The 24,336-nt window shown below is 50.2% G+C and overlaps 3 protein-coding genes across 3 annotated transcripts in view; 1 reads left to right on the forward strand and 2 right to left on the reverse strand.

The window, feature by feature from the left end:
- The window catches only part of ATP6V0D1 (ATPase H+ transporting V0 subunit d1), a 38,102-nt gene extending 24,534 nt beyond the window's left edge, over positions 1–13,568 (reverse strand). The window contains exon 1 of the mRNA XM_030863658.3: positions 13,331–13,568. Coding sequence (XP_030719518.1) covers positions 13,331–13,460 — 130 coding nt within the window. The 5' untranslated portion in view covers positions 13,461–13,568. The remainder of the gene's footprint in view (positions 1–13,330) is intronic.
- A 187-nt stretch (positions 13,569–13,755) lies between these two features.
- RIPOR1 (RHO family interacting cell polarization regulator 1) overlaps positions 13,756–24,336 on the forward strand; it is a 48,854-nt gene continuing 38,273 nt past the window's right edge. Inside the window, exon 1 of the mRNA XM_060288966.2 lies at positions 13,756–14,138. The gene's annotated coding sequence lies outside the window, so the exon portion shown is untranslated. The remainder of the gene's footprint in view (positions 14,139–24,336) is intronic.
- AGRP (agouti related neuropeptide) lies at positions 14,335–15,096 on the reverse strand. The gene is made up of 3 exons (XM_030863661.2): positions 14,967–15,096; positions 14,717–14,808; positions 14,335–14,517 (listed from the first exon to the last, which is right to left on the reverse strand). The coding sequence occupies exons 1-3, from the start codon at positions 15,094–15,096 to the stop codon at positions 14,335–14,337; spliced, it is 405 nt and encodes a 134-aa protein (XP_030719521.1).

Here is a 24,336-nt window from a genome sequence, read left to right on the forward strand (position 1 = left end):
CCTGAGGGCCATGCAGGGGCTCAGAGTGAGGCCAGAGGCCTGGGTATCCAGGAAGCAGCCCTGGCAGAGCTCACAGCAGGTGCCGGGGAGGCCCGGGGCTGTGGAGCAGTGTGGCAAGCAGGAAAAGCTGAGTTGCAGCAGCAAAGACACCACAGATGACTCCTTGGAGGGGAAAGCCCCATCCTCCAGCCAAACACGAAGCCTCAGCTGAGGTCAAAGCCTGAAAATCATTGCCTGAGTGGCCAAGGGGGGACAAGGTCTGGCCCAGGGCCAGGCCAGAGTTGGCCAGGAAAGCAGTGCCCTGCACCCAGTCAGGGCTGTTCCTCCACACATCCCTTTCCCCGCCGCGGGTCTGCCTGCCACCCCTCAGGACCACCCACACACACGGGGGCAGCCCCACCCCAGCCCCTTGAGCTGCAGGGTGCTGAGTGCAGATGGGCAGAGCAGGTGTCAGGCCCAGCCTACTAAATGGCCCTTCAGGGCCTTGATTTTCCTGCCTCTAAAAGAAGAAGAAGGCCAATATTCCCACACAGGATAGTTCTTTTGTTTTTTTTAAGCAACTAAGGAGTCAGTGTTGGATGAGGCAGAAGCCAGGGAGGCCAATGGAAAGACCCCTCCAAATTGGGGTGCAGGGTGGAGAGCTGTCAATTACCTGATAATATGACTGTATGTACCTATACTCTAGAGAGTCTGGGGTGCCTGATTTGGGCCTCTTCCAGAGTCATCCTACACACATGTACCTGTATGTGCCACATGCACCCCTACATGTTTCCAAAGTGCTGAAGAAGGCTGGAGGAGAGGAGTCTGTCCTGAGGAAGAATTTTCTGTCTCCTGGAGGGACCAGAGTAGCAGGACCAAAGTGGAGGCCACCTGGGGAAGGATGGTGCTTCTGGGAGCCTAGGAAGCGTGGCCCTGACTCCTGGGCAGCTTCAAGCTCCTACTTGGAGCTACCAAGACCCTTGGTTCATAGCTAGCACACTGTGCTGAAGCTGAAGCTGCCGCTCTGACTCTGAGGACTGCCAGCACGACCCACGTGGAAGTAAACAAGGACAGCTTGGTGGTCAAGGCTGGAGCAGTCTACACTGGGCACAAGGTGGACAGCATCAGGGAATTCTCCCTGGCCTTCCCCTTCCTAACCCAGGAAGCTGGGGCACAGGGAGGTGAGGGTGGGAAGCGATGGACAGACAGGAGACACTGAGCCACGAGCCCTACTTAATCCGGGAAGGCCAACTGGGGCTTGGGTGAGGGAAGTAGGGCCCCCCCCCCCCCGGGGCAGAGTCCCAAGGGACAGTGGCTAAAGGCAGGTGCTGCACAGAGAAGCAGAGGAGATGCACCAGTGGATCCGGCCACACCCACTTCCCTGGCTCTCAGGCAGCGGAATGGTCCTGTTCCACCACCTTGTGGCCAAAGGGAGGATGGCACTGTCAACAGCCAGAGGCTCTGCTCTGGCTCCACGCGATTTAATAACGGCCTCAGACTCCTGGTCCACATCTCCCTCAGCCATTGATCCCTGAGGGAATAGGCTGCAGGCACCTGCAGAGCTATGGAGAAATGTGTCACAAAGAACAAGAATAGGACTGAGGTGGACATGAGTCGGGAAAGCCAGAATGGAGACAAGGCGAGCATGAGTCTGATCATGAGGGACTGGTCTGTCTTGCATCAGTGAAGCAAGGGGCCTTCTGAGGGGCAAAACTGAAGAGGTTACAGAGGAAGCCTGGTCATCCTCAGCTCTCTCCACCCTTGTCCTCCAATTCGTCCAGACGCTTCCAAATCTCCAAATCCCTTTATCCAGCTCTCTACCCCCTGTCTCTAATGTTTAATGCTATAACAAACAAAACAAAAGTGCTTAATAACCCAGAAACAGGACAATCTACAACATGGTGCACCCCTCCAGGATGGGGGCCTCAGCTTCCCCTCCCCCACAGCCCACACTCTAGCCCCCTGCCAGTACCAATAAAGACCTGCTGCTCATCCAATCATACAAATATCTATTGAGCATTCACTCTGGCTAGGCATGTGCTGTTGAGTCCTAACAACTGCAAGTGATTTCTGTTTCATTTTACAGGTGGGCAAACTAGCTTCAAGGCATTAAATCACATGCATAGTGTCACACAGTTGGCCAGAAAGGGAGCCACGGTCTGCCTGATGCCTGGCCTCACATAGAACTCAAGAAAGGTCCTGGTGACCCAGAGAGGCCCTAGGGTCCTGACTCTGAGCAGGCAGAGGTGATTTACAAGACAGACCATTGCATCATGTCCTCACACCTGTTCATTCTTAATGCTGACCCTTCCAACAAGCTGGAGGGCATCTAACAGCTGAACCCAAAGCACAACAACAGCTACAAGTAAGAAAAGGTTCTAGGGTGCTGTAGCAGGCACTCTGACCACAGGGGGCCAGGGACAAACTACTGGAGGCAGACCTGGGCCCTCAGGGACAGTGGTTTGGTGTCATCTCGTTTCAAGTCTAACAGCCCTAATTTGGGAGAAAGTCTGCTATGTTTATTTAGTGTGTGCCACTGTGAAAGCAAGAAAGTGAGACTAATACATTCCAGAATGGGTTTATGCAAAATGTTCAAAATTTGTATCTTTCCCTCTCTTCCATCCAGAAACCCTGGTCACCCAGAAAGCCTCATCTTCAAGGGTCCTAGATGACTGACATTTGCCTGTCCTGAGGTCACCTCAAAAGGTCCTAAGCACAGGTTCAGACACTGGCTCCACCTCAGAAACCAGGCCCAAGAAATCAGGGAGTAAATCCAAGGACAAATGTGTTAACACCCACCAGAGCAAGTTCTGACATGAACTCTGGGGCAGGGCTTATGAAACGGGGGTTATCAGTTCCTGTGTGGACTATCTTGACCATAAACAGCTTCCCAGATAAAACCAGGCTAAAGTATATACTAGCACAAGATGTAATCAGTGAAGGGAAAGCAAGAAGTAGCGATGGGGAAGTGGCGACAAGGGAAAGAGAGAAAAATAGGCAGGTGAGAGGTGAGCTGCACGTGGACAGGGGCTTTGGGGCTCTAGTCTGAGTGACATGAAGTATCTGGTCCTGGCCTTCATGCATCCCCTGGACACTGAGTCTTGTGGTGTAAAGAGAAGGGGCTTGATGGGGGCTCCCTAAGGCTCAGATCAACCCTACAATGCTGTGAACGAAAATCTGGAAGAACACTCCAGGGTCACCAGCAGGGGTCTTGGCTTGGATGGCGGATGGGTGTAAGTACCTTCTCTTTGCTCGCCTGTATGTTCAAATTTCCTTTATTTTACATATCTTTAGCGGATGTTTTAAATTATAAAACATTTGTTCACTATGACAGATTTGAACAATGGAAGGTACATAAAATTTAAAACTGACATATTCCCCCTCCCAGCCTTTCCAATCCCTCTCTGCAGAGGCTGCCACTCTAGACTTGTTGCCTATGCTTCCAAACACGTTTCCATGTGCACATTACCTGGCATTCTACTAAAATGGGACTATATTACACGCAACACTTTGCAATTTCTCACCTAGCAAGATATTTCTAAATCAGTCTTCATGGAACATCACTTTTGAGCACCGGAATAGTATTCCACTGTAAGCACAGACCATGATTTATTTAACCAAAGCCTGTCAAGGGCTACTCCGCTGGTTCTAACAGGTTGCAGTTACCAACAGGGCTGGTGTGAACACCTCTGTATGTGCCATCCTGTGCTAATTTAGGGGATACGATCCTGTAACTGGGTATATAGGGCCACACAGCACATATACATGCAATGTTTAAACAAGGCAGTAAAAACTTTTCCCCCAAGGATCTACACCAAGTCACCCTTCCACCAACTCTATTTTTGGAATTTTTTTTTCAAGTTATGTTTAGTTAAAAAGGAGACCAAAAAAGAAAAGAAACCACCATGCCCAGTCATGCAGGAGGCACGGCAGGGATCTGGAGGGGAATCCCTGGCTGTGGCTCTCCCTGCTCTGCTCGCCAAATTAGGCTCCACGCCAGGTATCCTCCTCAGGCCACGCTTATGTCCACTTGGCCCGCCATTAAGGCTGCTCTCCAGCCTCCTGGCAAGACTTGTGGGCAGGACCAGGCTTCCAAGGGAGGCTTGCCCTGGTTGCAAGCCAACAGACGGCCGGGCGTGGGCTGAGCTGCCGGCCGCCAGTGTGCTGATGACTTCCAGATTGGTATCTTTAGTGCTACTTCCCCTGAGCTCCAGATCCACACAGCCACCTCCCTCAGACACTCTGACTCAGCACTTCTGAGATAGAACACCTCCTCCTCCACCACCCTGTCCATGCCCCAAACCTTCTCCTCCTCCAGTGGTCCCCATCTCAGAAGCAGTTCCAGCACCCACCCAGACATTTGACTTCTAACTAACTTCTAACCCCTCTCACCACCATACCTAAGGCAGACTGGCCCAATCTTATCAGTCTCATGTCCTAAGCTGGTCTCTGACCCAGTCCCTCTTCTGCCCACGTGCCACTCCTGCCCCAGTTGAGCCCCGTTCTCTCACCCGGAGAGCTGGAATAGCACCTGCTTCTAGCCTGGCTCCTCCTAAACCCAACCTCCTGAGCCCCACATCAAGTTTCACATCACACCACCAACGCTCGTCCCCTTCACAATCCCCCCCCCCCTTCATCTACTGACAGATCAAATCCAAGCTGGCTCATGGCAGCAAGACCTCCCTCCTGCCTACCCCTCGCCTCCACCCCTGCTCTGGGGCCTCATCCTCTTGCAGCAGCAGCCAGCTGGAGAGGAACAGTCAAGTCACCACCAGCGATCCATGCCAGCTCATCAATCATTTGGTGCTGGGGGTAGGGGGGAGATGTCTCTTCACACAGCAATGCCACTGCCTGGGGCAGTCGGGACAACATGGGCCATCAGACACTGAGGGGAAAACATCAGGTGTGTGTGGGCCCAGGCTCTCACAGCTCAGAGACTCAATGTAGTTGTTCCCTTCGGTCCAAGTGCAAACCCTCTCCATGTGTACACCCTTCCCCCAACGCCTCCCAAGCTCCTCTCTCGTGTTTGTGGTCACTGGATTGTCAGAACCCTGTTCTCTCTTCCTCTGGATCACATCTGACTCTGAGGAATTCTGGACCAAGCTAAGCTTGTCTTGCTGTCTAAGCCGTGGTCACGCAGTTTCACCAAATCGATATATTCTCCTCTGACAAACAAAATGGAACAAAGTGTTTCCAGGCAAGAACATAAACTCTTAAGCAAGACATTTCCCACACACAGACCTTGACCTAACTGAAGAATCTCTCTCTCTCTTTCTCTCTCTTTTTTTAAACACAACTCTCAGCCCTCCTAAGCTATGTATCTTTCCAAGGCACCCAAGGCCTTCGATGAACCAGCCCAATGTGCCTATCCACCCTCAGCCCTGCACACCCAACACATGCTCTACTCTCTCTTCCCAGTTCCCAAAGTTCTCCTGATATTCTATGCAGTTTCACGTTTCTGAGACTGCTAATGCCATTCCTTCTTCCCCACTCCTTGACCTGGCTAATTTTTTGTGTGTGACAACTTCACTGAGATATAATTCATGTATCATACAATTTTCCCATTTAAAACGTATAATTCAATGGTTTTTAGTATATTCAGAGTTGTGCAACCATCACCACAATTTTAGAACATTTTCATTACCCCAAAAAGAAGCCCTGTACCCTTTAACTGCTACTCCTCACATGCTCCCACTGCCCCAAAGTGTACCACGTGCCTACTGGACATTCAATGCTGTTTTGATGTCCACCAGTCTGTCCATTAGGCACACCTGCACCCAAGCAAGGCCTGTGTGACATGTTTTCATTACCCACTCGAGGCCCAGCATGGTGCCTGCCTCCCAGGAGTGACAGGAAGGAATGACCACAGTGGGAGCAGCTGGCTTCCCTGACTGCTCTCTCGGCTCCAGGCCCTGTGCTTACACGTCACTAACATTTCAGAGTGATCCTGTTAATACTCTCATTGTGGGTTTCCCTGGTGGCATAGTGGTTGAGAATCCGCCTACCAATGCAGGGGACACAGGTTCGAGCCCTGGTCCAGGAAGATCTCACATGCCGCGGAGCAACAAAGCCCTCACGCCACAACTACTGAGCCTGCGCTCTAGAGCCCGAGAGCCACAACTACTGAAGTCTGTGCGTCTAGAGCCCGTGCTCCGCAACAAGAGAAGCCCCCGCACCTCAATGAAGAGTAGCCCCGCTCACTGCAACTAGAGAAAGCCCACACGCAGCAATGAAGACCCAATGCAGCCATTAATTAATTAATTTAAAAAATACTCTCGGGGCTTCCCTGGTGGCGCAGTGGTTGAGAATCCGCCTGCCGATGCAGGGGACACGGGTTCGTGCCCTGGTCCGGGAAGATCCCACATGCCGCGGAGCGGCTGGGCCCGTGAGCCATGGCCACTGAGCCTGCGCGTCCAGAGCCTGTGCTCCACAATGGGAGAGGCCACAACAGTGAGAGGCCCGCGTACCGCAAAAAAAACCTCTCATTATGCAGCTGAGGATAAACCACTTGCCCAGGGTCACAAAGCTAGTAACAGGCTGAGCAGGGATTCATCAGTGAGTTGAGTTCATTGGTGAGCTCTGCTCTGTCTGTATGTTGTCTCTGCCCAACCACTCCATGCACTGCTGTCAGCTTCTAGCCCTGCTCTCCTCTGTACTCATTAAGGTCACCAATGACCTCTGAATGGCAAAACCAAATGAAGAACTGTCTGACTTTATTTCAATCTCTTGGTCATGTTTGTCAGTCACCACCCCCTTCTTTTTCTCTCTTGGGGCTACCAACCTCTCAGGGGATGCCTTTGCTCTTTCTGGCAGGACCATCTTTTACCCTATCCTTGCTTAACAGAAGCCCTATGCGGGAGGGCCTCATCTAGGGCCTCTACTCTTTTGATTCTATGCTCTCTCTTGGGGTCAGTGGCCACACTTCTACCCTGATTCCCCAAGCTCAGACCTCACACCTGAGCAGCAAAAGTAGTCTCCACATCTTCACTCAGATGGCTCACAGACCCCTCAATCCCATCTTCTCACTCTTTCTCCAACCTGTTCCTTCCACAGTCCACTATCATTTCACTTGCCACCTACACAGTTGCCTAAGCCAGAGAGGAGACATCAGCCTTGACTCTTCCTTCTTCCTCAGCCTCCTTATCCAACCCTCAAATCCTATCAACTCCTCTTCCTATAATTCCCCCACCCCCACCCCACAATGCTCCCTACCAATGCCTGAAGACAGGCTGCCATCATCTTCTCTGCCCTGGATTACTTATAAGATTCTGCAGACTGTTCTTCCCACCTTCAGTGTGGCCACGACCCCCAAAACACTTTTCAAACTGCAGGTACATTCTGAAGTACAAGTCCAGTAGTTTTACCCTCCCATCCCCTGCATTCAGGACAAAGCCCTTCTTGTGGTTTTTGCAATCCTTCAAAGCTGATCTCTTTCCAGCCACATTCCTGGCCATACTATAATTAGTGCTGAATAACTAACTGTGCCACTAATAGCTAATTAGTGCCACTCCTGGAGACACCATCTATGTTTGTATCCGCAGTTTGATGTGACTGGTGATTTGGCCAAGGCCAGCCAGGAGTCTCACTTTCATCTTCCTATACGAGACTGTGTCTTGTGAAATAATGTTGAAATGCAGAAGGAAATGTTGTAATGAACAAAAGACAAGTGATTCAGAACAGAGAGGGATACAGTGTTCTGAAAGACAACCAGCATATCACACATGGGAGCTCTTCAACCATAGTCCCTGAGCATCTAACTCACTGGCTGAGGAAAACAATCACTCGGGACCACCTAACTCACATGGAAGTTGAGAAGATCACAGGGTTCCTCCTTCTGAATGCTAAGCATATTTCTTTACAACAGGAAGAATATGTACTGAATGGTCCAAGTGTCGGGGGATCCCCCATTCCAAATTAGGAACTGGCATCTGGTACCCATCAGCTGAGTTACAGCTGCATAACCCAGCAAGCCATAGGCTTTTCTGTATTTTCCAAGTTTCTAAGTAAGAAGGAAGCTAATTCATAGAAAAATCCTAGAAATAATGACCAACTCAGCAACAATGAGAAACCCCTGGACTCAGATTTTGGTCTCTAAATATCATTTTCCTATAAAAAGAATCAGGTCCCCTAAGAGAAACGATGACTCTAGGTCTGGGTCAACAAATGTACAAGATAACATTAGAATATATTGTCATCTCAGTAGTAACGAAGGCTACAGGGTTATATCAAAAACCGTATACAACAGGCAGCCTATTGTATAAGCTCCCACTGGCCAAAGGACAATTTGAGCACTGATAAAGTTAAAAGACTGAAGCACAACAAATATATTAAAATCCATAAGTGTGTTATGATACTAAACAAACAAAAAGAAGAACAAACAAACCTCACGAGTCATCTTTGGAGGATGTTGGAAAACCAACTCATTATTTTGGAAGCTAGTAAATATGGGAAAGAATTAAGCATTTATCCTGCCTCTCCTATACAGACTGTATTTCAGGGTAACCAAGTAGTTGATTACTGGCAATTTCCAGGTATAGAAGTATTCAAGCTAGCAATTGCAGAAGGAAACATAAAACTAAAATATCACCATTTTGCAACCCCTAATGAAATAATGGTTCTAGGCAATAAATGTCAATGGTTCCTATGTCATAAAAAGGGAAACAACTAAAGAGAAACAACTCTCAATAGAAGCACAAATGTCATCTATTAAATATTGTTTAAAAAAAAATAGAACCAGAATCTAATTAGGTCTTTAGATCTAACTATCAATTTACAGGAAAAACAAGGGACAGAGGAACATGTTAAACTATACAGGAGGGATATAATTAGCAAAGTTGAGATGGAAGGAAAATCTATAAATTAAAAGACCCAGCTTCTTCAGGAAATAAAAGGAAAAGTAAGACAGAAAACCTATATACTAAAAGACTTCTGATAGCATCAATCAATTGAAATATATGGATCATAATTGGACCCCGCTTGAAACAAATTGTATTAAAAAATCGTTTGAGACAATCAGACAAATCTAAACATGAAATGGATATTTGATGACATCAAAAACTATTGTTTCTTTTAAAGGAGGACTAATAGGATTGTGGTTGTTAAAAAAAAAATAAATCATGATCTTTTTTAGAAACACCAAAATATTTACAGCTGAAATGATATGCTGTCTGGGATTTACTTCAAAATAATTTGAGAGTGGGGGGATAAATGCAGCTATTACTGAAACAAGATTGATAACAACAAAAGCTGATCACTGTTGTAATTAGGTGATTATTACTTATAGGTTCGGTATACTATTCCCTCTGATTTGTATATGTTTAATGATTTCCATAATAAATAGTTTTAAAGAGAAAAAAGGAAAGGGGAAATTCTGCAGGGCAGGGCCAGAGTCTCACTCATACCTGTATTCCCAGCAGCCAGTCAGACAAATTAATAGCAATGCTTTTAGGCTGAAGCCAAGGTCAAAGCTAAGGGTTCAAGCTCAGAACTATGGTAATACCTGAAATACCTGCCTGGCTCTCTTATGAGGCACAGAGCTGGCACACAGTAGGCCTTCAGGAAGCGTTTTTTGAATGAGCAAACGAAGACTTCAACATCGAATTAGCACGACATATGTTCCTCATGATCTGAAATACATTCACTTAGTCACATCCGACCACCTCAAATTCGGCAGGCCTCTGTGGAAGGTGGTACCCCCTGCCACCACTCTCTCTGCCTCCACACCCAGTGCTGAGGGGCCAGGGGCTTCCTCCCCTGGGCTCAGCCTGATGTTTTTAAACCAAGGGTCTGGGTTCCGAGCAGATTTGTGCTCTTGTCCCCCGCACCCTACCACCCAGGACTCCTTTTGGTCCCTCTGATTGGCCCAACTATTTATTTCTCCTTGGCATGTTGGTCGCTCTGCCCGAAATGTCCCCCACCCCACTCCACCCCATCCCTGGCCTAGCTCTCTGCACAGCTGGCTCCTCATTGTCCACACCTCAGCTCGAATATCCTTCCTCAGCAGGGCCTGAACCAGCCACACTCTCTACAGAAAGTTCCCCTCTGATTCTCTATCATTTCTCCACTGTCCCTTTCACAGGTAACACCCTTAATATGCAATTATATATTTCCTTTGCTTTAAAATAACAATAACTGCAGCTAGCACACTGACTCAGTACTTACCATGTGCCAAGTTCATGCTAAGTGTTTTACAGGGATTATCTTGTTTAGCTTTCACAACCACCCCATCAGTAAAGATACGTATCATTTTATTTATTATTATTTCCATTTTATGGATGATGAAACTCAGGACAGAGCAGTTACATGGCCACAGAAACGTGCAGTAGTAAGCCCACATTTGTAACCGCTATGCTACACTGATCTCTTAATGTCTTCTGGCCCCACTGACCTCCACCCCCAGACTATGAGGGTCAAGGGGAACATCATTCAACAAAGTACCTCAGACCCTACTGCTGTGCCTGGCATAAAAGAGGTGCTTTACAAGTATATGTGGAATGAATGAAAACATTCAAAGTAATCCTGTATGATTTCTCTTTGTGTATCTCTGACCCACCTCCTCTTCCCCACAAGTCCCTAGCACAGGACCCAACTTCTAGAAGGTACTCAACACCTCCAAAACACTCAGAGCTGAAAAGAGCTTTTGTGACCACCTAGCTCTGTTCCCTCAGTTCACCAAGGGCTAGGACCTTCTCCTACTTCTGAGAAGAGACAATCAAGCAAGATGGACAATGGAGGATACATGGACTTCAGCGGTCCTAAGAGGCTGAGTTCTAGCAAAAGAGGTCAGTAGCAGATGCCCTGATGGAGTAGAAGCCAAGAAGGAAGGCTAGGGTGGGGTGGAGCGTCTATATGTACTTCCTGTACCTTGCAGAACAAATAAACACCCTCCACCCAATGTCCTGAGCCTTCAGGAAACTGTTCCACTTCTAAAACATGTTCTTTGGAAACCTCATCATCTCAGGACACACCTACAGATTTCATAGGGACCACAGGCTTCCTTGGTCTCTCCTTCCCACCTCCCTCCCCTCTCCCCCCCCTTTCCCTTTTCCCTGGAGATAAGGAAGCAAAAACACCCAGCAACAAAGGGCTGGAGGTCAGGCCTCTGGGGTGACCTTCAGGAGCAGAGAAGGCCTTTCTGTAGAGGACAAGTGGAGTTTCTGGTCAATCCTTCCCGCCTCTGGTTATCTCCAGCCCCTGAAAGTCCTGAGCATCTCCAGCCTAGAGTCCCAAGAATCTCAAACTCTGTGTTGACAGACTTCTAGGAAAGCAGCACAAACAAACACAAGAGCTGCAACTGGATGGAGGGGGACAACATTCTAGCCTAGCGTGTCCACAAAGGGGTTCTAAGATGGGATGGTACTGGGTCTGGGCCTTAAAGGGTGGGAATCACTGGGTTTCACGGGAGTAAGAAGGAAGCAGAGAAAATGGCTAGTGCAAATAATACTGAAACGAGCTAACATTTACCTAGCACTTATTCTGTGCTTGGTGCTGAGTTAAGTGTTTTACACATAATAACTTGTTGACATCTCTCAACCTTGTGAGATAGGTGCTGTTAATGTGTCAGATGATGAACCCAAGACCCAGAGGTGTTAAATAACTTGCCTAAAGTGATTCAGTAATTGGTGCGGCTGGGATTCAAAGTCAGATTTGAAAGTTCAAAGTCCACCACACAATGTGCACCAAAAGCTGGGGGATGGCTTGCATGAAGGAAAGGAACATGTGTGAAAGAGCGAGGGAATCCCTGAATGTCACACTAAAGGGCTGGATGGTGATCCACAAGGGGATCATGTGTGAGCAGTGCTGTAGGAAGAATGGCTTAACATGTTTATGGGGGATGATGGAGGGTCTGCTGGGAAGATGGGAACCCCGTGCCCCCAGAAGCTCTACACGGGTGGGGTAGGAGGGCAGCAGGAATGAGGAAAGCCTAGAAGAGAAACAAGTTTACCAAATGCCAGTTGGTAATCAATGGTGTCCGCATTCAGATTTAAGCAAATAAAGATCTTCCTTCAGTCCCAATCAGTCCACAAAACTCCCATTAAATACCACTGTGTGCCAAGCCCTGCCCTGTGCAGCCTCTCTCTGTTTCTCCTCTGTTTGCCACAGTGAGGACAATGAGGTTGCTGTCAAGTTCCTACAACCCAGCACCCTAAAGTGCTCTCCTCTCCTTCCCCACCTCCACTCTCATAAGGGAGGTGAAAGACTTTTCTTGCACATCTATGTTAAAACCATAATGCCCCCAACTGTATTTGAACTGCAGTAAGTTTTAAAACTTAAAGGTATTTATTTTCACATTACAGATCCAATTTGCAAGGTACATAACTGCTTTTTTAACTGAGCTCACTTTTAACCTCAGTAAGTTTATGATGAGAAAATTTTCTCCAGAAGGCGAATCATCTGGGCATCTTCCCCCTCCAGCTACCAACCAGGAGGCTAGCAGTACCTCTGTTCGAGGATATCATCTGGAGGTCAGGGATGGGAACTCACAGCCCAGCCACTGTGCCCTTCACTACCACCTGGGGGGCGGCGGTGGGTAGCGGGAGGAGGAAGAGAAGACTGGAATCAGGGAAGTCTCTAATTCAGTAAATCTGATGCTGCGCCTCACAGAGGCAATTCCACTTTGGAGCTGTGTGTCCTGAGAAAAAGTGGAACTCAGCTTCTCACCATTCTTGTGCTAGGAAACCCTGTCTGAACAGGCACCCTCATGGAGCGGGTGGGAATTATTGTCAAATACAGGTGTATGAACTTCCCGACTTTCAGGGCTCTCCCAAACAGGGCCTTCAGAAGACCGCTCAGCCAGTGGATCGGCGATGGGAGGAAACTCTCGCTAAGCTGGCTCAGTAATTCCCCAGAAAGGCTCACTGCGCAGGCCAACGTGAAGACACAATGAGCCCAAAGCCCTTGGTGTATGTGCTGGGAGGGAAAGCCGGGGACTTTTCCGCTTAGCCTCCCTAAGCTTTGCCACGAGACAGCTCTCTGGCTACGTCAGGGTAAAGAGACTTGTACGAGCACATCTCACACCAGCTAACCACTCCCGAGAGACCCTCTCTTTCAAACTACAATGGTGGGCAGAACGGGGAAGAAGTGGTCCCAGCAGAGGCGAACCACTGCGGTTCTTAAAGCCTTGTTTGCGTTTGGGCCCACACGGAGCCGCAAATGGAGGTATATTCCCTTCCGGCGCACCCGCCATTAGCCCCCGGATTCCCAGCAGGCCTCTCAGGCCCGGATCCGGTTCCCCAACCTCTCAGGCCCTTCGAGAACCCCCAGCTTCCACTCCCAGACCTCAGAACCTTCAGGCCCGCGCCGGCCTCCCTGCCGGCCTTTCGAGGCCCCGCAGCCCGGCCCCGCGGCTCACCCTCGAGCGTCTCGCACTGAACCAGGTTGAGGTAGTCCGTCTGGCTGAGCACCCCGGCCTTCAGGCCGCGCACCAGTCCCTCCAAGTAGCCATTGTCCACGTTGAAGTAAAGCTCCGGGAAGAACGACATGGCTGCGGCGGGGGCGGCTGGACCGGAGGACCCGGACCTGCCGGCACGCAGCACAACTCCAAGATCAGCTGACGCGGCGCCCGCAGCGGGCTGTCAAGCGCATCAGGTGACGCGCAAGCGGCCCACGTGACCACAACGGGGCGGGGCTCTGAGCGGCGCCCGGCTTCCGGGTGGTTTCTCGCGGAACGGTTGCGCAGGTGTGGGCTGGGGACCGCCCACTGGCGCCTGCGCGCTGAGGGGAAGAGGGCCTCCTGCTCTCCGGCGGGAGCGGCTTGGAGTGTCCAAGGCCGAGCGCGTGGTGGCGCCCGTGGCCGCGGGGATTCCATTGGGCCTTCACTCTAGATTTCCCGAGTCTGGTGCACGTAGTGCTGTGGCGGCCAGAGGAGTAAAGATGGGAGTGGGCGGCGCTTCTTATGCTTGGAAATATTCCAGACTGTTGTCAGCCTTCCCCTGAGAGGAACTGAAGTCCGGTGAGGGGAAGGCTTCGCTGCGGGTCACGCGTCGAGTTAACGCAAGCAGGCCCTGGACCCTAATGTTTTGTTAGCCTGCTGGGAGCTACAGCTCCTATGCTGCGTTGTGCCCTCCCTTCCCCTCATTTATTATATAAGATTCTCAAGGGTAGGAGCGCGGCCCTCCTCTGCTTCTCCCAACGACGCCTGGCACTCTAAGAGCATGCATGTAAGTGACTCATGATGGGATAGCGCAGGCCCTGGGGTAGGGATGTGTGTGTGGTGTCTTGGCTTGGAGACACCTTTGCCCCTGCCATGACCTCCCCCCTCCGACGGTCACGTTCGAAATAACACCACAACCCTGGGGTTGGTCCCATCCTTTATTGTCGCTCCCCTGCCCCAGCCCCGACCCCGACGTCGGCCAACTAGGTGCGGCTGCAGGGGTTCGCGGCAGTACCCAGCTTGCGGCAGTAGCAGAAGGCGTTGAAGAAACGGCAGTAGCACGTGGCACATGGGTCGCAGCATGGTACCTGGTGTCCCAGACAGGACTCATGCAGCCTTACGCAGCGACGCGGGGAGCGCGGCTTGCGTCCTTCCGGATCTAGCACCTGCAGGGGTTGGGTAACATGGGCCTTCAGCGGCAGCTTCAGGGACCTGACCCAATCAAGGGGAGACGTCAGTGGAGCATGGGGAGGGATGGTCTGCAGTGTCACCCCAAGTGAGAGGGTCACCGAAGTGGAGATGGAGGTTGATGCCTGATCCCCCCACCCAGAGATTGTGGCCTCAGCCCTTTTCCTGAGCAGTTACCTCTGCCAAGGCCTTGGCCTCTGCCTCCTGCAGCAGAGCCTCTTCCACCTGTTCTGCCGTTGTCCTCTTCAGTGGGGGCTGCAGGCCCAGGCCTGGGACAGATGATGTGAGAACAGAAACCCCCATGCACAAGACACCCACCTCCCAGGCCTAGGATTGGGAAGGGGGAAAGAGGGCTCATACCAGGCAGAATAGTTCGTGGCCAGAGAGTGTCCAGGCCCCACCCATCCCCACCCCTGCCCACACTGACCTTGGAGCTCTGGGAACAAGGCTTGGTCAGGCCTTCCGATGCCCTCCAGGGGAGCCAAGCCCATCTGGGCCCCCTGCCCGGCGGGCATTGCCAGCAGCAGGGCACAACTCAGCAGCACTGTGGTCAGCATGGCCTGGCTCAGCAGGAAGACCCACCACTTAGTCCCTCTTCATCCCTAGAACACCCTCTAAGTGCCCTATCCCAGACAGAAGACCCCTAGAGAGTAGGAGTCTCTGCCCAACCTGAGGACTTACCTCTGCTTGCTGGATCCTTGCCCCAAGAGTTCCTGGCCACCCCATGCCCTCGGTTTATATGGCAGGGTCTAATGAAGGGCCCACACGTGACTGCTCCCTGCAGCCAGGGCATGAGGGCGCCCCCCCAGAGGGTGGGGGCACAGTTCAGGCCTCTCTCACTGGAACCTGGGCTCTATAAGAGGGGTACCCATCTCCAGTTTGGAGTGAGGTCTCCAGGAACCAATCAAAGTTTGGGAACAAGATAGGATGCCCAGGGCCCCCACATTCATTCCCCAGGACAGGGACCTGGGGAATGGGGATGGGTAGGCTGGAGCCATTAGCAATAACAAGGAAGGCGGCCCTGAACACTTAATTTAATTTGTGGCCCCGGAGATGCTCATTCAGACCCTACGCATGGCATGTTCCCTTTGCTTCCAGGAACTTGGGTCAAGGGCATTGGAGGGGGTGATGGGCCAGTGACCAGAGCGGGGTGGGGTTGGGGTGGAGACCTAGACCCTGGGTTTTTGAGGGGAGAGAGGGGAGGGGAGAAGCCCACTTAGCCAAAAGCAGGCCCTCTGCCTCCATCTCTGGTCCTACCTCTCCTCCCCCTTCTTCCTCCAGGCTTCTCCAAAACCCCAGCCCTGCTCCTGCCCCCGCACCCTTTTCTGCCTGGGGTTCCTGGAAGCCAAGGTGGCCGAACGGACTGTTCCCTGGGTGGACGAGGAGCTTCAAAGTAAAAAGCTTTCAGGCCGCCTGCCTCATTAGTGCTAATGGCTGCTCCTTTCCGCCCTGCGTTGTCAGGACTGTGCCCACGCCTGGTCTCATCAGCACGGGGCAGATGTGAGGACTGCCCTTTCATAGAGATGGTGGGACACACAGGACCCCACCTGCCCCAGCCTTCCCTCACCGGCCCCGCCAAGGGCACTTTATTACACACTTGCCACTTGGGGAAGGGGATGCAGGCTGAGTCAGCTTCCAGGACTCAGTATACAAACAGCTGGCCCAAGACAGCTGGAGGAGGATGTAGAGGCTGTTTGGGCTATTCTGACCAGGGCGAGGCCTGAGGAAGTCCTTCCAGAAAGCAGTTGGAAACCATAGGTTATCATCTGGCAGCTTCTGGCCTGGTGTCAACATAGCAATTGGTCTTGGGGAGAGAGTTGTGTGGAGAGGGGCGCTCTGCAGAGGGTGAGCCTGTGGCAGTCTTCTTCCACAGATGGGCATTGATGTCTATTCTGGGATCAGGCTGGCATTGGACTCGCTTGTGGTTGGCCCAGGGTAACAGTCCTAGGAGCTCAGAGGGTCACCTACTATGGCCCAGGGGAGGAGCAGGGGAGTGAGGGAAAGCCCCTCTGGGGAGGTGGTCCATGGATAATCCAACAAAGGGCCAGTCCCCATTTCTCCCCCGGGAATGGTGCTGGCTGTTTTGGTGACTCTGTCACAAAGCAGACCTGGTGTCAAGGCCTCCCTGGCAACTGACATTAACCTTTGTTTCCCAGAAGCCATAGCTGGGCTCAGTGGCCCACCCCAGGGGTTTCTTATAGTGGTGCAGGGTGAAGGTATCAGGCACCCAGGTGTGCCCCCATCTTGGTTGGGCCACATGGAGCTCAGGAAGGGTAATACATCAAATGTACCCGAGACATTTTCCCCAAATCTTTATGCCCTGGCCCCATCCTTGCAGGTTCTGGCTGAAGAGATGGTGGTAAGGAGCAGGGACTGTGTGAGTATTTTGGCAGGGTGCCCCAGGTGAGGTGAGGCGGGGGCTCTGAGCACCTGGCTGAGCCTGGTCAGCGCTCATGCTAAGGACAGCTCTTCATCTTGGAACGGGGGTGCTCCTGCCAGCTAGGCCCTTAGTGTCTTTGCTCACCTACAGATCAGTGGCTGTCTTCACTTGGGTGTGTGAACACAGGTGTATTGGCCCCATCCATGGACAGCAGGGGCTGCCAAGGTCCCTGATCGGATCCAGTGGGGAAGACAGTCAAGAAAACCAACAACCAAAGTGGAACAGTGGGACTTCCCTGGTGGTTCAGGGAAGGCTCTGCGCTTCCACTGCAGGGGGCATGGGTTCGATCCCTGGTCGGGGAACTAAGATCCCACATCCTGCTCATCGTGGCCAAAAAAACAAAAAGAAAAAAAACACAGTGGAAAGACCAAAGAAATATAAACACTGGATATTTGATGACATTAAGGAATAACTGTTAACTTTTTTAGTTGTGATAATGGTATTGTAGTCATGATTTTTTTTTAAAAAAAAGATTCTTTTAGAGAAAAATGATATATTTACTGATAAAATTATATGAAATATGGTATTTGCCTCAAAATAATCTGAAGTAGGGGGGATAGCAGGAGGTGATATAGATGAAACAGAATTTTTCATGAGCTGGTAATTGTTGAAGCTGGGTGGTGGGTACATGGGCTTCGTTATCCTAATACTGCTACTTTTGTATATGTTTGAAATTTTCCATAATAAAACATTTGTTTATGCCCCTTCCCACCCCACCCAGCTGCCCTCCCATCACCACTGAATTGGCCAAAACACAGCCTGTGGGTTTCTTGTTATAACTCTGTATCTCTATATGTCTATCTATGAATTGTAAATCTGTATTTAAAGTTAATTTTCCATTGGTTTATCAAATTTTATTAATCTTTGCCAATAATCAGTCTTTGGCTTGATTCACCAAATTTTGTTACAATTAAGTTTCTGCCTTCCCATCATTTTCTATTTTCCTAGCATTTGTTGATCTTTAAGTTTATCTTTCTTCCCTTTTTTCTTTTTTGGCGGTACGCGGGCCTCTCACTCCCACTGCGGAGCACAGGCTCCGGACGCGCAGGCTCAGCGGATATGGCTCACGGGCACAGCCGCTCCGCGGCATGTGGGATCCTCCCAGACCGGGGCACGAACCCGTGTCCCCTTCATCGGCAGGCGGACTCTCAACCACTGTGCCACCAGGGAAGCCCTTCCCTTTTTAAAAAAAAGAAATTTATTTATTTTGGGCTGCGTTGGGTCTTCGTTGCTGCCTGTGGGCTTTCTCTAGTTGAGGTGAGTGGGGGCTTCTCTTTACTGCGGTGCACGGGTTTCTCACTGCGGTGGCCTCTCCTGTTGCGGAGCACGGGCTCTAGGTGCGCGGGCTTCAGAAGTTGTGGCACGCAGGCTCAGTAGTTGTGGCACACGGGCTTAGTTGCTCCACGGCATGTGGGATCTTCCTGGACTAGGGATTGAACCCGTGTTCCCTGCATTGGCAGGCGGATTCTTAACCACTGCACCACCAGAGAAGTCCCTATCTCTCTTCCTGATGAACACTTGCCTACACCTAGTAGTCTATAAAAGGTTCCTCAGGACCCCTTTCCATTTGCTGAGTACAAACACTGCGTGAGTGATTTTTTGGGTCTGGAACTGGCTTGATGTTCCCAGGACAATGCTTTTTGGCAGAAAGACCTTCAGAAATGTGCGGCATGTTCTGGGTGGAGGATTTGGCAGACCTGGGAGGATGCAAAGCCTACTTCGTAAGGCTGAGGTTGGACACCAAGCATAGGGACCCTGACTTCAAGGAGGAGAAGGGGGAGAGTGTGGATGCTCTGTGCCAAAGATCAAGTGTGGGGACAAGGAGGGATGCTTGATCCCTACCCCTCCTCCTCTTTTTCCTCCAGCAAGGTAGTTGTCACCCAAGGGTGCTGTTCCTGCTTTGTCCCACAGGTGGAAGCAGAGCACCCACTGGCTCTCCTAATCCAGCTTCATCCTTTTTTAAAAAAAACATATTTTTATTTAAATTTATTTATTTATTTTTGGCAGCATTGGGTCTTCGTTGCCGCGCGCGGGCTTTTCTCTAGTTGCAGTGAGCGGGGGCTGCTCTTCATTGCAGTGCTCAGGCTTCTCATTGCAGTGGCTTCTCGCATGGACTCTAGGCTCATGGGCTTCAGTAGTTGTGGCACGCGGGCTCAGTAGCTGTGGCTTGAGGGCTCTAGAGCGCAGGCTCAGTAGTTGTGGCGCACGGGCTTAGCTGCTCCGCGGCATGTGGGATCTTCCCGGACCAGGGCTCGAACCTGTGTCTCCTGCATTGGCAGGTGGATTCTTAACCACTGTGCCACGAGGGAAGCCCTAGCTTCATTCTGATAGGTGGATCCTCACCCAGCACGCTGTCCCTGGCGCCATGGTTCATCTGTAGGACTTCCAAAAGCCAGAGGGTGCTTGGAGAGGTGCGGCTCCCTCATTAATCCAGGGAGGGGAGCAGGATGGAAGGGGGTTATCCCAGGCTGGTGTATATATACATATATATATGTGTGTATATATATATATATTTTAACATCTTTATTAGAGTATAATTGCTTTACAATGGTGTGTTAGTTTCTGCTTTATAACAAAGTGAATCAGTTATACATATACATATGTTCCCATATCTATATTTTTTTTGATTGAATATAGTTGACTCAGAATGTTGTGTTAGCTTCTGGTGTACAGCAAAGTGATTCAGTTATACATATATATGTTCTTTTTCATATTATTTTCCATTATGGTTCATTACAGGATATTGAATATAGTTCCCTGTGCTATATAATAGGACCTTGTTGTTTATCCATTCTATGTATAATAGTTTGCATCTGCTAGTCCCAACCTCCCAATCAGCCCTCCCCCTCCCCCCCTTGGCAACTACAAGTCTGTTCTCTATGTCTGGGAGTCTGTTTTTGTTTCATAGATAAGTTCATTTGTGTCATATTTTAGATTCCACATACAAGCGATATCATATGGTATTTGTCTTTCTCTTTCTGACTTACTTTGCTTAGTATGATAATCTCTAGATCCATCCATGTAGCTGCAAATGGCATTATTTCATTCTTTTCATGGCTGAGTAATATTCCATTGTGTGTGTATATATATATATATATACACACACACACACACACACACACACACACACACCACATCTTTAACCATTCATCTGTCAATGGACATTTAGGTTGTTTCCATGTCTTGATTATTGTGAATAGTGCTGCTATGAACATAGGGGTGCTTGTATCTTTTCGAATTATAGTTTTGTCCAGATATATGCCCAGTAGTGGGATTCCGGATCACATGGCAACTCTATTTTTAGTTTTTTGAGGAACCTCCATACTGTTCTCCATAGTGGCTGCACCAATTTACTTTCCCACCAACAGCATAGGAGGGTTCCCTTTTCTCCACACCCTCTCCAGCATTTGTTATTTGCAGACTTTTTTTAAAAAATAAATTTATTTATTTTATTTATTTATTTTTGGCTGCGTTGGGTCTTCGTTGCTGTGCACGGGCTTTCTCTAGTTGCAGCGAGCGGAGGCTACTCTTCGTTGTGGTGCGTGGGCTTCAGTAGTTGCGGCTCGTGGGCTCGGTAGTTGTGGCTCGCGGGCTCTAGAGCGCAGGCTCAGTAGTTGTGGCACATGGGTTTAGTTGCTCCGCGGCATGTGGGATCTTTCCGGACCAGGGCTTGAACCTGTGTCCCCTGCATTGGCAGGAGGATTCTTAACCACTGCACCACCAGGGAAGTCCCTGCAGACTTTTTAATGATGGCCATTCTGACCAGTGTGAGGTGGTACCTCACTGTAGTTTTGATTTGCATTTCTCTAATAATTAGCAATGCTGAGCATCTTTTCATGTGCATATTGGCCACCTGTATGTCTTCTTGGGAGAAAAGTCTATTTAGGTCTTCCAGGCTGGTGTCTCTTAAGCCCTCAGCTGGAGGGGGTCCCACTGTGATCAGGACCCCCTAGGTGGGAGAGTCATGTTTGTTGCATGAATGCCAGTGCTTGCCATTCTCCCATTCATTTAAGAACTATTTGAGCACATGCTGCATGACGAGCACTATGCCAAGGGCTCTATACTTCACGGTTTGGTCAGAGGCCGTGGCGACCTGAAGCTCCTGATTTCTGGGGTCAGCCAGGCTTCATGGGCTTGTCTGTTGCCAATGAAAGGGTAGGCTGGGGTCAAGCCAGGGAGACCAGAGCATGGTTCAGGGCCACCTGGTGGATGGAACAGCCCTTCCCCTGACTGTAAGGGGGCTCAGGCCCAGAGACACTCCTTCCCCCTCGGGCCTTGCTCTAACTCCCTCTTCCTCTCCCCCCACAGGCCTCCCCTTCAGTGCTGGTAATGGGCCCTTTATTGGGGTCCCCAGAACACCTGAGCTGTGGCTGGAGCGCTCAGATGAAATTTCACAAAAGGGACAGGGAAAACAAATAGGCCCAGCCAATCTGACTCATAGGATGTGACTTGCAGTTTGGATTCATGGGCCCCTCCAAGGTGGCAAAGGCCATCCTAAACGCCAACTTCAACCCATTCTAAAGACATCTACAACCCCTAGTGTCCAAATCTTAAGACATCCAGAGAGGTAACCAGTCCCTCCTCCTGCCTGCCAGGTCCTACTTTTCTGGGTGAAATCTTCAGTTTCTGGAGGTGTTGCAGGACCCTACCTTCTGCCACAGGGTATCCATGCCTTAACATGTCCAAAGCAGGACATCAGCACCCACACTCACAGGAAACCCACCAAAGTGGTGCAGAGCTTGTTCCATTCCAAGTGATAAGAGGACTCTTGGGTATAACAGAATTTCTGGGGAGTGAAATTGAGTCCCCAGCAACCCTCCACAGAGGCATGGCACTGTTGGGCTAGGGAGAGGCACTTGGGATGTCCCCTAAATTGTTTCTAATCCATCCCCATAGAATGGAGCAACCTGACTTCGTGAGGACGTTCAGTGGCTCAGCTGGAGCCCCAGGAACAAAGGTGTTTGCACAACAAGAACCACTGGACTGTCTGGAAATGACTCTCAACCTAGAAACTGCTCTTCCTGCTAAAGACCCAGGAGTTCTCAACCTGCTCATCCCTGCCACTCATGTTCTGTGCAAGTAAGAAGAGAGGCTACAGGAACTCTGGACATAGGCAAAAAGGCACAGCCTAGGACTCCCCTGGTGGCGCAGTGGTTAAGAATCTGCCTGCCAATTCAGGGCACACGGGTTTGAGCCCTGGTCCAGAAAGATTCCACATGCCGCGGAACAACTAAACCCATGCAGCACAACTACTGAGCCTGCGCTCTAGAGCCCACGAGCCACAACTACTGAAGCCCACGCGCCTAGAGCCCGTGCTCAGCAACAAGAGAAGCCACCGCAATGAGAAGCCCGCGCACCGCAACGAAGAGTAGCCCCCACTTGCCGCAACTAGAGAAAGCCCGTGTGCAGCAACGAAGACCCAATGCAGCCAAATAAATAAATAAAAAGATACAGCCTAGGGTAATCGGCACAGAGGTGAGATAAGGCGGTACCTGGCTTGACAGGTTCAAGGTGAGCTGAAGGTCAGCTCAAGAAAGGAGAGAGGGCTTCCCTGGTGGCACAGTGGTTGAGAATCTGCCTGCCAATGCAGGGGACACGGGTTCGAGCCCTGGTCTGGGAGGATCCCACATGCCGCGGAGCGACTGGGCCCGTGAGCCACAACTACTGAGCCTGCGCGTCTGGAGCCTGTGCTCCGCAACAAGAGAGGCCACGATAGTGAGAGGCCCACGCACCGCGATGAAGAGAGGCCCCCACTTGCCGCAACTGGAGAAAGCCCTCGCACAGAAACGAAGACCCAACACAGCCATAAATAAATAAATAAAATTTAAAAAAAAAAAGAGAAAGGAGAGAGAGCTGCAGCTGCTCCCAGAGTTCTCTGGACTCACTCCTTTCTGTTTTTACCCCTCCTCATCTCCTATGCCTCCAGCTACAAAGAAGGTCTAGGAGGTGGAGGTATGGGAGCTGGGAGGGGAATGAGTCCTGTGGGGGAGCCATCATCTGGGGGTGTTGGATGGAAAGGATAACCTTCCAGCTTAAACCAGTCCCCCTGGGCGCAGTTCTCACCCAGGAACCAAGCCTTTGCCCATATGGGAGAAAGAACTCATAGGGTGGCCCCTGCCAGCAACCCCACTTTTGCCCCTGTAGGCCCTGCATAAACTATCTCCACAAAGCCCTGGGTAGGAGTCCTCCTCCCCAACTCTAGCCAAAGCCAGACTTTGTGTCAGGATCTGTCATAGAGGTAAGTTTTCCTCTCTGCCTCATCCCTTTACCTGCTACAAGTTTACCCAGTGCCCCATAGCAAGACTCCCAGTCCATATATTTAACTCTCAGTAGAACATGTAACTAAACATTATCATCCCCGTTTTACAGATCAGAAAGCTTTAAGTGACTTAGCTTTGATTACTCAGCTAAAAAGGGGTTGGCCTGCTTTCCCTCCTTCCTCGCACGGCCCAGGGTTTGTTTTAGAGCTGGAGAAGAAGCATGGTTGGTGTGGGGGGGGGGGGGTGCACGCGTGCGTGCACCTCGGGGACAGGGCTCAGCCCTAACGTGTCTTCCCACACACACCTCCTGCCTGTGGGAATCTTTCACCCACCCACAGAGCTCCCAGGGGTACAAAGACAAAATTAAGCAGCTGCTCCAGTGGGCTCAGTTGGCTGGTAGAGCTGTGCTGAGTGTCCTTATGCTTGTGGCCACATTTCTAAGTAGCCCATGAATCAAAGGAGAAATCACAAAGGAAACTAGAAATGTTTCAAACTGAATGATAATGAAATACATCAAAACTTAATGGGAGGGCTTCCCTGGTGGCGCAGGGGTTGAGAGTCCGCCTGCCGATGCAGGGGACACGGGTTCGTGCCCCGGACTGGGAAGATCCCACATGCCGCGGAGCGGCTGGGCCCATGAGCCATGGCCGCTAAGCCTGCGCGTCCGGAGCCTGTGCTCCGCAACGGGAGAGGCCACAACAGTGAGAGGCCCGCGTACCGCAAAAAAAAAAAAAAAAAAAAAAAAACGTAATGGCATGCAGCTAAAGCAATGCATATTTAAGTGGATATATTAGAAAAGAAAAATGGTTGAAAATTAACTACGTAAGATTCTTCAAGTGGGGTGAAAACATTTTCAATAAACAGAGTGGGAGCAAGTGACTGTTTTACCTGTACTTTGCAGCCTTCACAAAAATTAATTTGAGATGGATCATCAACATAATTGTGAAGGCAAAACAAATAAAGATTCTAGGGAAAAAAAACAATATCTTAAAAAACAAAACAAAACAAAACAATATCTTTATAACCTTGGAGTAGGTAAAGATTTCTTAAATAACACAAAGCACTAACCATCAAAGACTGATAAATTTGACTTCATT

The sequence above is a fragment of the Globicephala melas genome, chromosome 19, assembly GCF_963455315.2.
Source record: "Globicephala melas chromosome 19, mGloMel1.2, whole genome shotgun sequence".
NCBI lineage: Eukaryota > Metazoa > Chordata > Mammalia > Artiodactyla > Delphinidae > Globicephala > Globicephala melas.

Bases quoted from the DNA above. Each gene is read 5' to 3' on its own strand.
- AGRP (XM_030863661.2), bottom strand. From the start codon at position 15,096: ATGCTGACCACAGTGCTGCTGAGTTGTGCCCTGCTGCTGGCAATGCCC. The intron at 14,809-14,966 runs GTCAGTGTGGGC...CATCTGTCCCAG, and splicing joins CTTGTTCCCAGAGCTCCAAG to GCCTGGGCCTGCAGCCCCCA. The intron at 14,518-14,716 runs GTAACTGCTCAG...CAACCCCTGCAG, and splicing joins AGGCCAAGGCCTTGGCAGAG to GTGCTAGATCCGGAAGGACG.